Source organism: Parasteatoda tepidariorum, chromosome 9 (assembly GCF_982258835.1).
Source record: "Parasteatoda tepidariorum strain Cologne lab strain chromosome 9, Ptep-v5.0, whole genome shotgun sequence".
Lineage (NCBI taxonomy): Eukaryota > Metazoa > Arthropoda > Arachnida > Araneae > Theridiidae > Parasteatoda > Parasteatoda tepidariorum.
This window is the reverse complement of record NC_141763.1, coordinates 34,923,246-34,937,505: the sequence shown is the minus strand read 5'-3', so window position 1 is coordinate 34,937,505 and position 14,260 is coordinate 34,923,246. Positions and strand designations below refer to the sequence as shown.

The window sequence follows — 14,260 nt, the reverse complement described above, 5'->3', positions numbered from 1 at the left end:
TATAAAAGTGTATCTATGTCTGAAATGTGTTAGTATCAAATGTAAATGCATAAAAATAGTGTTTCATATTTATTAAAAAAACATGCTTCTGATTGTCATCGTTACTTTTTTTTTCCTCTTAGATTTATTTCAGAGGAGTACTACTTATAAATTCATACTTATCAACACCTTTTATTTTAACTAAGAAAGGCACTTAAGAATATCATACGTAAATTTGAATTCAGGCTCTTGAAAGTTTCGATCTTTATAAATAACAGGGGTGATTGTGAGCCCAAGTCAAAATTATGGAAAATTTCTTGAGTTAAAAAAAAAAAAATTTAAATTGAAAAATTAGAAAAAAATTTGAACAAGGTTTTTTTTCTTCCTTTTTCTCAATATTTGTTAGTTTACCTTAAATATATTTAAAATTTTACACATACCTATGATGATCTGGAGAAATAATTAATTAAAATTTACAAATATGTCTTTCTTTCCTGAGTTTATAATTATAATAACTATTTACTGATAAAAAATGAATATTTATCCTGAATATAAGCATATAAAGTATCTGGCTCTCCCTTACAAACAAATAAAATGAACTGTGTTTTTAAGTTCCACCTTTGAAAATTTGATTTCCGGAAACTTCTATGATCAATTATTTTTTGAAACATCTGGACCTTCGATGTCCGGAAACTTCCGGATCACTGTTAGCGAAAAATCCGGAAATCAGGATTTTTTCCGGAGCACAATCAGCCCTGCAAATATTCACACGCGACAGCGACGTTCAATTAATTTTTTTAAGGGGAGAGGGGATCAATTTGAAACAGACAGTTAAAACAATTACTATATTTTTAAGCACAAAAAAAACAGGAAAATTATTTTTCAGTTTCTAAATATTTACAAAATAATTAGCTCTTTTTATTTTTTAACTTGTTTATCGCTTGAAAAAATTTTATCTGTCTAAATTATTCGAGGGAAAGACTAAGAGATTTCTAATTATTTAATTACACCCATCTACGTCAACGTCTCCTATGTGTTTTGTCCTTTTTTTATTACTTATATAATGGAATATAGAAATTAACAAAAAAAAATGCTTCTGATTTATTTTAGGAACATCTTAAGAAAACGTCGAAGATTGCATTTGAAAATTTATCTCTATATTGCTACATCTGGGAGAATTATAAAAAAAAAAAAAAAAAAAAAAAAAAAAAAAAAAAAAAAAAAAAAAAAAGCGAAATCGTGTTGTAATAATAAATCCTTTCAACAATTTACAGTCCAATGCAGAGGGGAAATCATTGATTTTTCACGGTTTATTGAGTTGAAGTTGAACAAATCTCCAAATTTGCACAATTCAAAATCTTTCTTACTAAATTATAATATCTAAATAAATGCATAGGTTGTATTATCCCATTAGTTGAGCTAAAACGGTTGTTTAAAATAACGTTTCACTTCATATTGCACTTAGTAAAGGTTAACTTTTTAAATTAGAATCGGTGTAGAATTTACCATGTGATGAAGATTGTAATTTCGCAGGACACTCTCAGAGATGCCAACTGCTCCGGACACTCCAAAATAATTAAAAAAACGGTAAATAACTACAAAGTAAATTTTGAAAAGATTTGACTATTTTTCTTTGCTTTTTAAAAGGCATAGGAAAACAAGCATAACATAAGTACGGTAGAGTGGTGAATTATATAAGCCAACGAATTATTTAGAAATAGTGGAGGATAAAAATCTACTAAATTGAAATTATTATACAAGAATCACAATTGATAAACTACCACTTGAAAATATATATTTGGTGTCCGGAGCAAGTTGGCATCTCTGCACTCTACGCTAAATAAATGACATTTACTTTTCAAATAATAAAATTCAGTCTATTCAAGAACTTTCTTACTGGGATATAAAACTATTATTATAAAATAATCTTACTGTAACAGTTGTTTAATAGAACGTTTAAAAATTTCATATTGTACTACATAAAACAATGATGGGTGACTACTACTATAATAATGATAGAACTAAATGTGTTTAACATTGATGTCAACGTCTTTTTAGTAGAAATTACTGAGTGATGACAAGGTCGCTATTACACATGGCATTTACATTACAAGACGTGCCACTTGCATAATAATTTTCCAATTCTACCCAAGTCAAAATTATATTCTTCAAGGTAATATTATGTAAATATTTATATTAGTTTTTTAAAAAAAAGGGATAAAAGCTTTAAAGAGATTTTAAAAAAATGATTGTTAAAAAAGATTCTTTATAAAAAAAAAATCAAATTTTTGTAGAATATATTAACACTTTTCTTTTTAAGAGACTCGCCTGTGAATATGCTGAAAATTAAATTCAAGCCATCACTGGTCGAATCAACAATCAGAAAAAGGTGGAGGGGGGTATGAAAATATTATAGTTTTGAAAAGTCATTATTCAATCCAATGCCAAACATATTTCCAAAGCGGATTTTCTAATTATCAGCATGAAACTGTTTTTCTTAAATCCAATGGGATATTATGAACGCATGCAATTTATTTTATTTTTATTACAGACACCTTGTAACTTGTTGTTGAAATTTAATGCGAGTTTGATCACGTAGCAATTATTTGAAAACTTGTTGGTATTTCATATGTTTCCGGAGGGCCTATGACGTCATTCCAATCTGAGGGAAAGTGGTGTTAATTGGGGCGTCACGACGAACCATGTGATTGGCCCGAACTAAACACTTCCTGGTGAGGGTGGGCGTGTTTAGTCTAGGGATCCGGGGCCTCTCTTACTAATACCTGTCCAATACCTGTGAAGAAAGAGGTAAGTAAACAATCCTTTCTTTACTGGAATTTTACCACCTGTTGTATTAATCTATTTCCTCATTACGGACGAGTAAAAGTTTGAAGTTGGTTATTTTTAGTACGAACGAACACTTGATATGTTATCATTAATTTAGCATGTTATCTTATGTTGTAATAAAATTTAAAATTTTTCAATTCATACAAGATGTTTTTCCGTTCTTAAAATTAAAATTTATAGTCATATTTAGAGTAAGGCTAACTGCTTATCAAGCAATAAAATAAAATTAGCTTATTTATCTAATCAGCTTATATTTATCAAGATATTAAATTTAATGAAATATATGAGTTAAATAAATAATTCATAATTTTATATTAATTTAAAATGTCACATATTTAGATAATTTGTATTGTATAAATTATTAACATATTAGCACGTTACCCTGTGTTGTTTAAAAATAATTGTTACATCATTTTAGCAATTGAGCCGCTTTTTCGTATTTAAAATGAAAATAATACAAAAATCTGGCAAAATACTATTTGAATAATAAAATTTAACTTAGCATACAATTTCCAACATATTCTATTCTTTATAGCCTATGAAAATATAAATGCGCCCAATATTTATATAACTAAAGTTATATAAATTTAACCTTTGCTGCAAACAATCACATGATTTGTTATCATTAATTTTTAGCGTAAAAAAATTTTTACTTTATTTTTTACTGCCTCTCAGTTATTAGAAGAAAAAAATTTAAAACATTATTTTGTGCGATACAGGCAAAATTCCTATCAAGTAATGAAATTAAATATGCATTATTTTAAATCTTAAAGCGCAACAATAATACAAAATATTACTGTTAATGAAAATTACAAGCTATATAAGCAGCTTCTAATTTTGCACAACTTTAAAAACACCTCACATTTATTTACATGATATAAATTTTTGAAAAAAATTAAATTTTTTTTTTGTATAGAATTAACAAAACAATTAAAATAGCTGGGAATATATAAATAAAGTATACAGAATCTTAAAGGAACATAATGAAATGAAGATCTTATTGTAAAATAATGATACGTGTAAGCAGTTACCTCAATAGTATGAGTTAAAAATATGAACTCCGGTGTGACAGTTTGAATTGAAAGAATTGATAAATTGCATTAATAATATATTTACCACTTCTTTTTAGTGAATTATCATTGTTTTACAATATGACTTAAAATTATAAATTGCAAAAATCGACTCAATTTATCCTGTTTTATTTTGTATCCATAAACATTCGCATAGCATTAAAAGCAATAAACATTTGATCCAAATTAAATAAACATATAATTAAGAATTCATTATGTAATAATTAAGAACAGGATGAACTGAAAGGATTATTTTTTCTGACAGTGATAAGCTGCTTCTCCAATGTTAGATAAGTTAGTTGTTAATTCCAAACAATGTTTTTAAATGCATCATAGTTAGTGAATAATTACATTTAAATTGAATGGTTTATTGTCCCTGAAAGTGAGAAGCTACTTTTCTGTTGTTTATTACAACAGCAAAAAAATAAATGTAGTGACCAAATTTTATCACTTGTATTCAGCTTTTTTTTTAAAAATTTAAAGCCAAAAATAAGTGTTGTGAGAAAATATCGAACTCAACTCCCGAATAACTTTTTAGAGCTAATATATAATAAGATGAAACGAGAGACTGTTAACTATATTGACATTATTCTTAACTTGCTACCTCTTTTTTCATCTTATAGTTTTTATTAATTGTTATTTGATTAAATTTTGGACTAGAACTAATAATAACGCTGTACAATGAAATTTGGTGTATCAAACCAATTTTAAGTGATAAAAGATTAAAACAATAACTGCCTCCTGCTTACTAAGCTCATCAACTTCCGGAAGTATTTCACTTCTTTTGAATCACTTTATTTTTACTTCTTTTGAATCCAGCTCAAGTTGCGATTTTGATTACCTTTTATTTTGTCTGCTGCATAAACACAAATCGGATTTGAAGCTTTATAACACTTGACATAAACCTAACCAAAAAACACAAACTGGAGCTGAAAATCTCCCTGAAGCAGTGCGTCGACAAGAGACTCTTAACTCATGATCCGCCTATCATCGGTAGGTAATTTTCGCCAGCTCTTTCCGGAAGCAGTATGACAATGTTAGTAAGATCCTCTTAAAACACAAATGAACTTGAACTTCTTTTATGTTAACCTGAGGAGAACCATCTATCCTTAGACAATGGATTTTTTTTTAGTCTTTTATAAGTCCCATGCCTATTATTATTGCGGCAAAATTGCGCATACGTTTTCAGTCGAAGTCTGTTGGTTACTGAAAACATTTATTTCCAACCGGTGGCCATTTTATTTTAGAAACTTCACACTCAATTACTCACACAATTCAACATTTGCATGCTACTTTAACATTTGAAAATCATGCATTTTTAGACTTATTAGCAACAAATATACAGCTATTAACTATACGAGAAAAATTGTTCCATTGGGATAAATGCTTGAAATTAAAATAATTTTTTAAAGGTCAATTGCAAGAATACCAATTGTACTTGTATAAATACGAATCCGCCTATTCAAATAGATATTTAACATTAATTTAATTTGCAAATATTCAATTGACACAGCTAAAATTCTTGTGTTAAAGTATTTTTTTCCTCTTCGTATTCGAGCGGAATTTTTAATTAATTTTTTTTTCTTTTTCTTGTCTGTTTATTTTTAAAAAAACTCGATTTGTACGATTTTGTAATGCTAATAAATTTAAAAATTCAAACTGCTCTGAAGAAAAACTTTTTCTTCTTAAAGGGCATTAAATTTTTTTTTTAACCTTGTGAAATGGATTAAGGGGCGTTGGAAAAATGTACATTGTAAATCAAAAGATTTTGGAAAACTATGACTTTGGAATCGTTAAAGAAAAATCGTTTAAAAAATAGCAGACTTAAATTAAAGAGTGTTTTTTTCCAAGTTTCTCAAAGAAAAAAATACTTAAAATCGCTTATGTTTGATATATAATAACTTAAAAACTTGATATATAATAACTTTATCTAATCTTAACTTGTTTCATTGGTTAAAAACGCATAAATTTGATATCAACATGAAAAAAAGATTTAACAACAAACAACATTGATTTAAAAAAAGAGAGAGAGGAAAAAAAGTTAAAAAGAAAAATTGTTCTAAAGTGCAAATGAGAAGAAATTCACAGCTGAAATTTGTTGAAAGCTAAAAATTGTTCTAATCACTTTGTTTAATTGAAAGGGTTCTCTACCTAATAAATTTTAAGATCGACACCATAGAAACTTTTAAGAAATTTAAACATTCTTTTTGCTTTTTTAATTACATAAAATTTTCCCTTGTTGCAAAAGGTACATTATGAAATTTTGCATAATATTGACTCCCGAGAAGTTAGACGTTTGTTAAAATATAATCTATTTCAGTTAAATAAAAAAAAAATTATAATTGATTTTTGTGTAATTTATTCTTCACATGAATCTTTGGTCTTAACAGAACTATTATCTATGATTTGTTTTACAGTTTTATTTCCACTTTTAAAGTAAAATATGAAAATTTAGTAATATAGCTGCAACACTTCACTGGAACACATTTTTTTAATTAACATTTTTAATTTAAAACTAAATCAATCTTCTAAGCTCAAAATTTCGTTTTGAACATACAAATAGGTAATCGAAGTGTTAACTCAATTATGACAACCACTGTAAAATTAAAAAATTCACTTTTCTGCTTATAATAAAGAAGGTTTAATTGCATACATGTAATAGTTATTGACATAATGAAAAAAAAAACTTTATTATGTTTGAAGCATTGGTAACAGATTCAATTAAAATTTAGCGGTTAAATGAAATGTATGTTATTTTTTTCAATTGAACTCACGTTTTTGGTCATCTTTTGGTGAAAATACTGAAATACCAAGTTTATGAGTGTATATCGGTCTTAATATCTTCATTTTATAACCATCGTTGAACAGCTGATCCAATTTTTAGTTTACGACTATCAATGTTCAACACCGTAGCTTTGTGATTTTGAACCCAATCCAGAATACAAGAGAACTCCTGGATCAAGTACTGTGAGAAATGTGTTTGAGTGGAGGTTTTTTTGATAGAACCATCCTTCATTTTCGTTACACGGAGAGAGAAACTCCCCACGGTTATCCCGATGTCTAGGGAATTTTAAAGCACAATCCGTTTATCACTGAGAATATTTTAAGTCTGCACTGTAGTCGGTGCGAGCTGGGTGCGGAATTCGTTTCGACCAGCTATTGGTGGGATTAGAGCCCGGGTCCCCTCATAGGCAGGCGAGTGATCTATTCCCGGAGCCACCACGGCTCATCGGTCGTAATAGAAAACATTAAAGCCTCAACACTACAGCCAGCTTCGCAAAATTTCTCCATTTGTTTCCGCAATATCATACCTATGGGTAGAACGCCATATCACAGTTATTTGAATATTTAATTTTTCACATAGTAATTGTCACCCTATACATGTCATATTTCAGACATGCAGTGAAAATCATTATTTAATTTAATCAAGAGTTTGATACAAATGTGTTAATTTGAATTACATTGGTTAATAAGTTTATTTATTTATTGTAATTATCTAAAGAACTCACAAAGAGTATTGGAATGGCAAATTTTAGAATTCCAGTTGCAATCCTTTTGTCTGTATCTAATCTTGAATTTAAAAATCTTTATCAGTGAGAAAATAATTTAAAATGTGACCTATTATATTGCCCTAAACCTCTTAATACCAGACAACTTATACGCTGTTTAAAAGAATTTTATAGTAGTAGTGCCATCTCAAATGACATTACTGATACTTAATTTAAACTTAGTCAACACTTACCGTCATAAAAAATAACAAGTAAACCTCCTATATGTACAGAGATGCCAACTTGCTCCGGACAGCAAATATATATTTTAAAGTGGTAGTTTATCAATTGAGATTCTTGGTTTAATAAATTTAATTTAGTAGATTTTTATCCACCACTATTTTTAAATAATTCGTAGGCTTATATTATTCACCACTTCATAGCACTTATGTCATACTAAACCTTTTAAAAAGCAAGCAAAAATAGTCAAATATTTGCAAAATTTACTGTGTAATAATTTACCGTTTTTTTTTTAATTATTTTGGCTTGTCCGGAGCAGTTGGCATCTCTGTATGTATTCTTAAACTAATTAAATGTAAGGGTTGCCAAAATTATTTAAAATCGAATTTGTTAAAATAATAAATATTGGATAATTGTAAAATAAAAAATTTTGCTACCACATTAAATACAGAAATAAAATCATCCGGAAGATTTGGCCGATGTGTCTTACAATTATATGATCAATTGCATTCTTTCGTGAAAAATTGTAAGTTTTATTTTTCTTAGTGCAATTGGATTTGAATAGTAAGTGCATGACGAAACACAGTAGTAAAACTATTATTTTGAATTAAAACTATTATTATTAAATTTATATTTGGTCAATGCGTATGTCCTTACTAACCCTAAAATAAAATTGTAAATAACAAAGAAAATGAGGAAAGCATTTCTTAGAATATTGTCTAACACATTTTGAAAGTATCTTATGCAGATTGAAACATAAAATTTTAGTGAATTTCTAATTAGAGATATGTCAAAGAAAAGAAGAAAAAAATAATAATAACCTTTGTGAACAAAGAGAACCAACCCTCCTATTTTCTCGCAGCGCCTTCTTCTAATGAATAATCCCGCAAAGGACTTATCGTTAAGACCCAGCAGATCACCGAAGTCAAGCATCACTGGCTGCGGTCAGTGTGAGGCTGGGTGAACACTTTGATCTGCCTGCGAGGGTGTGCGGTATTGGTCCTCCTTAAACTGCTCTACAGTAAAGTGCTCGACTTCGCGTGCAGGTCGTCTGGCTACCAAAGCAGCGGATCCATCCCCTTTGCAGAGGATCGAAATTTTGGTGGCAAGTGTTTGTATCATCCTCAGGGATACTTAAATAGACCGTCTTCAAAAGCCCATTGCGCATCTCTAGTGCGATGAAAATAAATTACATCTTCTAATGAATGAATTAAAGAGCTTGGGGTGATAGTTAAGAAACGTAGTGGGGTTAATAGTTAGATAAAGTTGTTAGGAAAAAAAAACCCAATTCAGAAAAAAATTGCTGACATGGCAGAAGTTTTTCTTAACCGCTTTGGGAATATCTCAATATGAATTAGCTAAGTTTTTCACCTCGAGAAGAAAAAAAACATGACTTAAAATAAGGTGATTTTTCGTTTTTTTTTTTTTTTTAAATATCTCACAAACATTACTCTGTGTTGAAAAAAAAAGTAAAGACAGAAGTTGTATATTGGTAAATTTCGCATAAAATAAATACCAATGTGTATTGTTTCAAACAAACTTAACCTAATGTGAAAGTTGACCTGAATTTTCACCTATTTAAGGAGATTTCACTTTTGCCGAAATTAATGCTGAAACAAAGTAAAAAAAAAATGGTCAAACAATAATAGTGTTAATAAAGCTGTTTCGTTGATATTTTCTTTTTTTCACTAATAAAATATCAACTCATTCTCCCCCTATGTCGAGGTAAGCCTAGGTCAAGAAACGTGACGTGTTTTTTTTTAAATTATTTTTTTTTAAATTTTAATTTTAAAAAAATTTTCCTTAAAAAATTTTCTTAATGGCGTAAAAATTTTTTCCAGCTCTACTTTTTAAAAGATGACAATTCTGATGTCCTTGTTATAACTTTTATAACCCATGTATTACTCTACTACATTGAATAGCGTAATTTCTTAGGAAAATAAGGTGACGACAGATTGCTAGTGAAAGAAAATTATTTTTAATTTTAAATAATAAATTTACCAGTCGGGTTATGCTAAATTACATAGTGAAAGCTCGATAGGAAGACCTTAATCATATACGTTAATTATAACAGAAAAGGATACATAACTGTATCCTTAATTATAACATTTGGCACGAAGTCGAAGATGGATTAAATATCAAGAATGTGGACACAACTTATTTATTAATTACATATAAAATAATATATTATAACGTGAGATGTGTGTACAAAAATATAATAATTATGTTTTATAATTAATAGTACTTTTTGTACTCATCAATTAATAGTAAATAGTAAATAGTATTCAAGATAAAATAGTAAATAGATTCATTTAATAGTAAATAGTATTCAAGTAATATATATAGTACTCAATTAATGTATATGGTAGTCATTTTGACAAACCATGCAATACTTAAAAGAGATATAAGAAACTGCTAGAATGATTGGTAATAACACACGCTTTTATAATTATTTCAATAGGTAAATTTTAATTCGAAAATGCCCCCTTGAAGACGAGGAATTTACAAAAAGAGATCATAGAATTTCCATACAAATTAAATATAATTGATAATGCTGTTGTGTCCCTTGAAGAGAAATTTTATATAATGAATGTGTCCATTTAATGGACGCATATAAAAGAAGGGTGCTGATGAAATTTTAAACAAATTTTGTAGCTTGCATATTATTTAGCAACTAATTTAAACAATGAGTAAAGCTAAACTTCCGGGTTGGCAGCAATGCAATTAGTACAAATTTTACAGTACCTAATGCAGCCGAATTATGCAATTTTCAACTTATGTATATAATCCAAGATAAAATTCGTTTTTTTTCCTAGAAATTTTTGTTAATCCGCGAAAACATCTCTTCAGATCTAGTTTTTCGATCCAAATTTATCTCGGAATAGTCTGCGGGGAAACAGAAGATAGTTAAATTTGGGGCATAACTTATTATAAAAAAAAAAAAGGTTAATAACACATTAGGGAAATAGCCGTTATTCTAAAAAAAGGTATTGCGAAAATGTTTTATCATTTCATTTCAGTGTTATTTCTGGGAAATTAGTATAAAAAGTTAAAAATTTGGGTCAACATGCCTTAAGGCCAAAGTAAGCATATCTGAAACTATTTGTTATAATGACACTCGTTTTATGCGAAATTCACCAATTTACAACTTTTGTACTTACATTTTTCAACATAGAGCGATGTTTGCGAGTTATCTTGAAAAAAAATTTATAAATAAACAAGAAAACCCTATTTTAGGTCACGTTTTTGGACCCAGGAGCCAACGCTCACATACTCTGAGCGAGAAAACTTAAGATTTTCATATTAAAATTACCAGAGCAGTTAAAACAAAAAACTTTGCCTGCAGTTTTTTTCTGAATTGAAACCCCTAACTATCGACCTAATAGTATTAAGCCACACCTTCTTCAAAGGAGACATTTTCACAGTTTTTTAAAATCTGTTCTATAGTATTGTTTCCAGAAAAGTGCTTCACAAACTTCTGGAATTTTCACTAAATACAGCACAATACACAGTAATATACATGAGACATCACCAAAAACGCTCTCCCAAACAAATAGAATATATTATTTTATTGACTTCTGTCCTTCAGTTTCTTTTTCTTAATTTATTTTTTTAATATGTATAATATGTTCTTCCGATAGATGAAATATAAAGAGCTAATCAGGTGATGGAGATGTTCTCTCATCAAGACTTCAGTCCTCAAAATCCTTCCTATAATCAGCAGCCGATGACCAATCCATGGTGCGGCGAAGAACGAGTGACACACGGGCCGGTAGCCAGACGGAACGAGCGGGAAAGGAAACGAGTTCGTCTTGTTAATATGGGTTTTGCAAAGCTTAGACAATACATTCCGACAAATGGACGCCCTGGAAAGAGACTTAGCAAGGTATATTAAAAGTTTCTTAACAAAATTAAAAAAGAATTTTTAAAAATGAAAACTTTTATATGTTGATCATAAGAACTAAAATCACTTCATTATTTATTTAAAGTAGGATAAAATGTTCTTTCAAGGGTCTCTTCTCAATTATCTGTGTTTAGGATTAACTTAATAACATTTTAAAATATTCACTTACATATAGAATAAGCATTTGAAACCGAAATATTTGTCAAATCGATGTTTCCCTAAAATAAGATGAGTTTCAGGAGTTTTCCGATTACCTGTCTCCACGATTAACGATATTCTAAATTATTTATTCTGGTTTGGAATAAGTGTTACCAACCGATATAATTGTCAATTTCTAATTATTGTTATCTAATAAGCTGACCATTGTCATCCTAAAACTAAAATACTAGTACTTTAATTTCTATACGTGTCTTTGAGAATTTTCTAATTTACCTTTTCAATTTAATATTCTAAGAACAAAAATCTTTCTCTGAGATTTTTAAAATAATAAGAAAGGTAGGTAAAGAGGTGAGTTTTTAAACGTTCTTTTAAAAATTTTGCTACCATTATTTTAGCTTTAAAAGAAAGCTGGTAAGCTTATATCTAATGATTTTCTATATATAATTACTAACGTTAATTGCGAAGTCATCTTTGCATAAAACTTTTAAATAATCAAAAAAATAATGTCGTCGCTTGGTCTGAACGAATGGAAAGCGCCAATAGCTCTTTGAACTGTTGATTGAACATGCTCATTCCAGTAAAACTTACAGTTAATAGTGTTAGCTTTTTATGTTGCTAATTTAACATGAATAACTCATTTATTGATAACAAAAACAAATATTTACTGATAGTATAAGCGTACTCGTAACTTGCTACATTTCCGAACACTTCGTATAGTCGTTCTAAAAAATTTTACATAAAAAAAAGAAAAACGCTGTAGTCATTTCTAACTTACAAATATCCTGGACATTTCAATTGACCTCAATTGAACTAAAATTAAAATACATTAAAATTAATTATGAAATAATGATAATGTAAGGCTCTATCAGTTTATGAAATCACTATAACGCAGTAGTACACACAGTTCGTTTGAATGGTTGCTTTTGGGATTCATCACAAACTTGAATGAAATTATCATTATCTTCATTCCATCTTCTCTTTTTTAGTTCACTTACATGAGCTGTTGTGGCAATGAAACGCCCATTGCTGATCACATATTAGGAGATTCTATTTATATCACTTTTTTCTGTCACTACCATAAGCCCTTGATACCGTGGTTATATTTTCGACGACTTTCCTGTAACTCCTGATTGTCTTCTATCTACATCGATTTCTCCCTTGTCAAATGATAGTGTGTCAGATTTCTTTTTGTCGTAATATACTTTAATTTTCTCTTTCCCCTTTTTTTCCCTTCGAGTTGTAGCTTTCCTGGGTCATTCCATACATCACCTTCTGCATCCGTAAATAACCTCACAATTCCATCCTTAAATTTTGGTACATATCTATGAAGAATTTCAAAAAGTGTTTTCTAAGAGTACTGAAGTTTCTTTTAATTTCCTTAATCTTACTGTTCCGTATTTACTTCCTTAATCTTGAGCAGCGATTGCTCAGTGGTTAAGGCTTTTGGCTGTCACTGTGAAGAACTGGGCTGCTGGAAGTCCACCTAGCTTCAGATCGATGGGTAAGAGCTTGTCTGGAAAGTAAAGGCGGCCTGTGCTCAGTTCTAACCATATTGCCACAATCATGTCGTTGGTCATATTTAAAGTATGGAGCCTTATCCTCCTCGACCTCCTTGCCCACAACTGGCTGTTGTGAGAATGGTTTACTTTTTTTTAAATCTTGATGTCCCAATCCTTTTGATCGTTTTTTTCTCGATCGACGTTACAATAGTGGACAATATAGTTATGGTTCTATTTGTTCTCTCAACAGTTCTATTTGCTTGGGGATGAGATGTAGAATTCAACGTGCGCAAGATGCCATTTTCATTGCAAAACCTCTGAAAATCACGTGAAGTGAAACAAGAACCTCTTTCTGATATCAAGAGATCCTGTTATCCCAAATTTCCAACAAAATTCTTCACTGATTTGAAAACATTCTTGGGTGATGCGTCTTTGACGGGATACTGACTTACAAATCCTTGTCACTTCGCACCTGGAACTTTATTGACTAAACATTCGAAGCACATCGATACATGGCGACGTGCATAACTCTTAATAGCAAGAAAACAATACAGCTCTTTGATTTTAGTCGCAGTCTTGTCCACAGCCAAGTGTCCCATAAGGTTGTATATCTTTACAACCCTGTTTTTTCTCATAATTTTCGCTATGGCTAATAAAAGTCTTGTTTGCCCCTTTATTAGTGACACGAAACGCTCTGTTTTCTTTCATACCATAATTCTGTATCGTTTGCTTTTCTTCTTTGGTCCTGCTTCCTACATCCTTCTTGAGAATTATAATTATTTCCTTCAACAAATCATCTGCAGGCTGTATGAGTACTTGATCTTCAACACTCTAGTTTAAATAAACCTCTAACTTATTTTCTATTAAGAAACCTAGCATATCTCTAGCTTTACAGATTGCATTGATATAAGATAATTTAGTACCTGGCCTTTGACGAATTTCTAAATCAAATTCTTGAATGAGGAGACACCAACGTGCAATCTGAGGGTTATTGGATTTCTTAGCATTCATATAAATTAAAGCTTGGCAGTCGCTTTCTACTGTAAAACCGATACCTAACAAATAAGTCGTTGT

General features: G+C 29.6%; 1 protein-coding gene across 2 annotated transcripts in view; it reads left to right on the top strand.

Annotated features, from left to right (window-relative positions):
- The first annotated feature begins 2,692 nt into the window (after positions 1–2,692).
- The window catches only part of LOC139426762 (achaete-scute homolog 5), a 29,875-nt gene continuing 18,307 nt past the window's right edge, over positions 2,693–14,260 (top strand). Inside the window, exons 1-2 of one of the 2 annotated variants that reach the window (XM_071186654.2) lie at positions 2,693–2,787; positions 11,266–11,510. In XM_071186654.2, the coding sequence (XP_071042755.1) occupies positions 11,292–11,510 (219 nt within the window). In that variant the 5' untranslated portion in view covers positions 2,693–2,787; positions 11,266–11,291. Of the gene's footprint in view, positions 2,887–11,265; positions 11,511–14,260 lie in introns of both variants that reach the window. The other variant, XM_071186653.2, reaches the window with a different exon arrangement.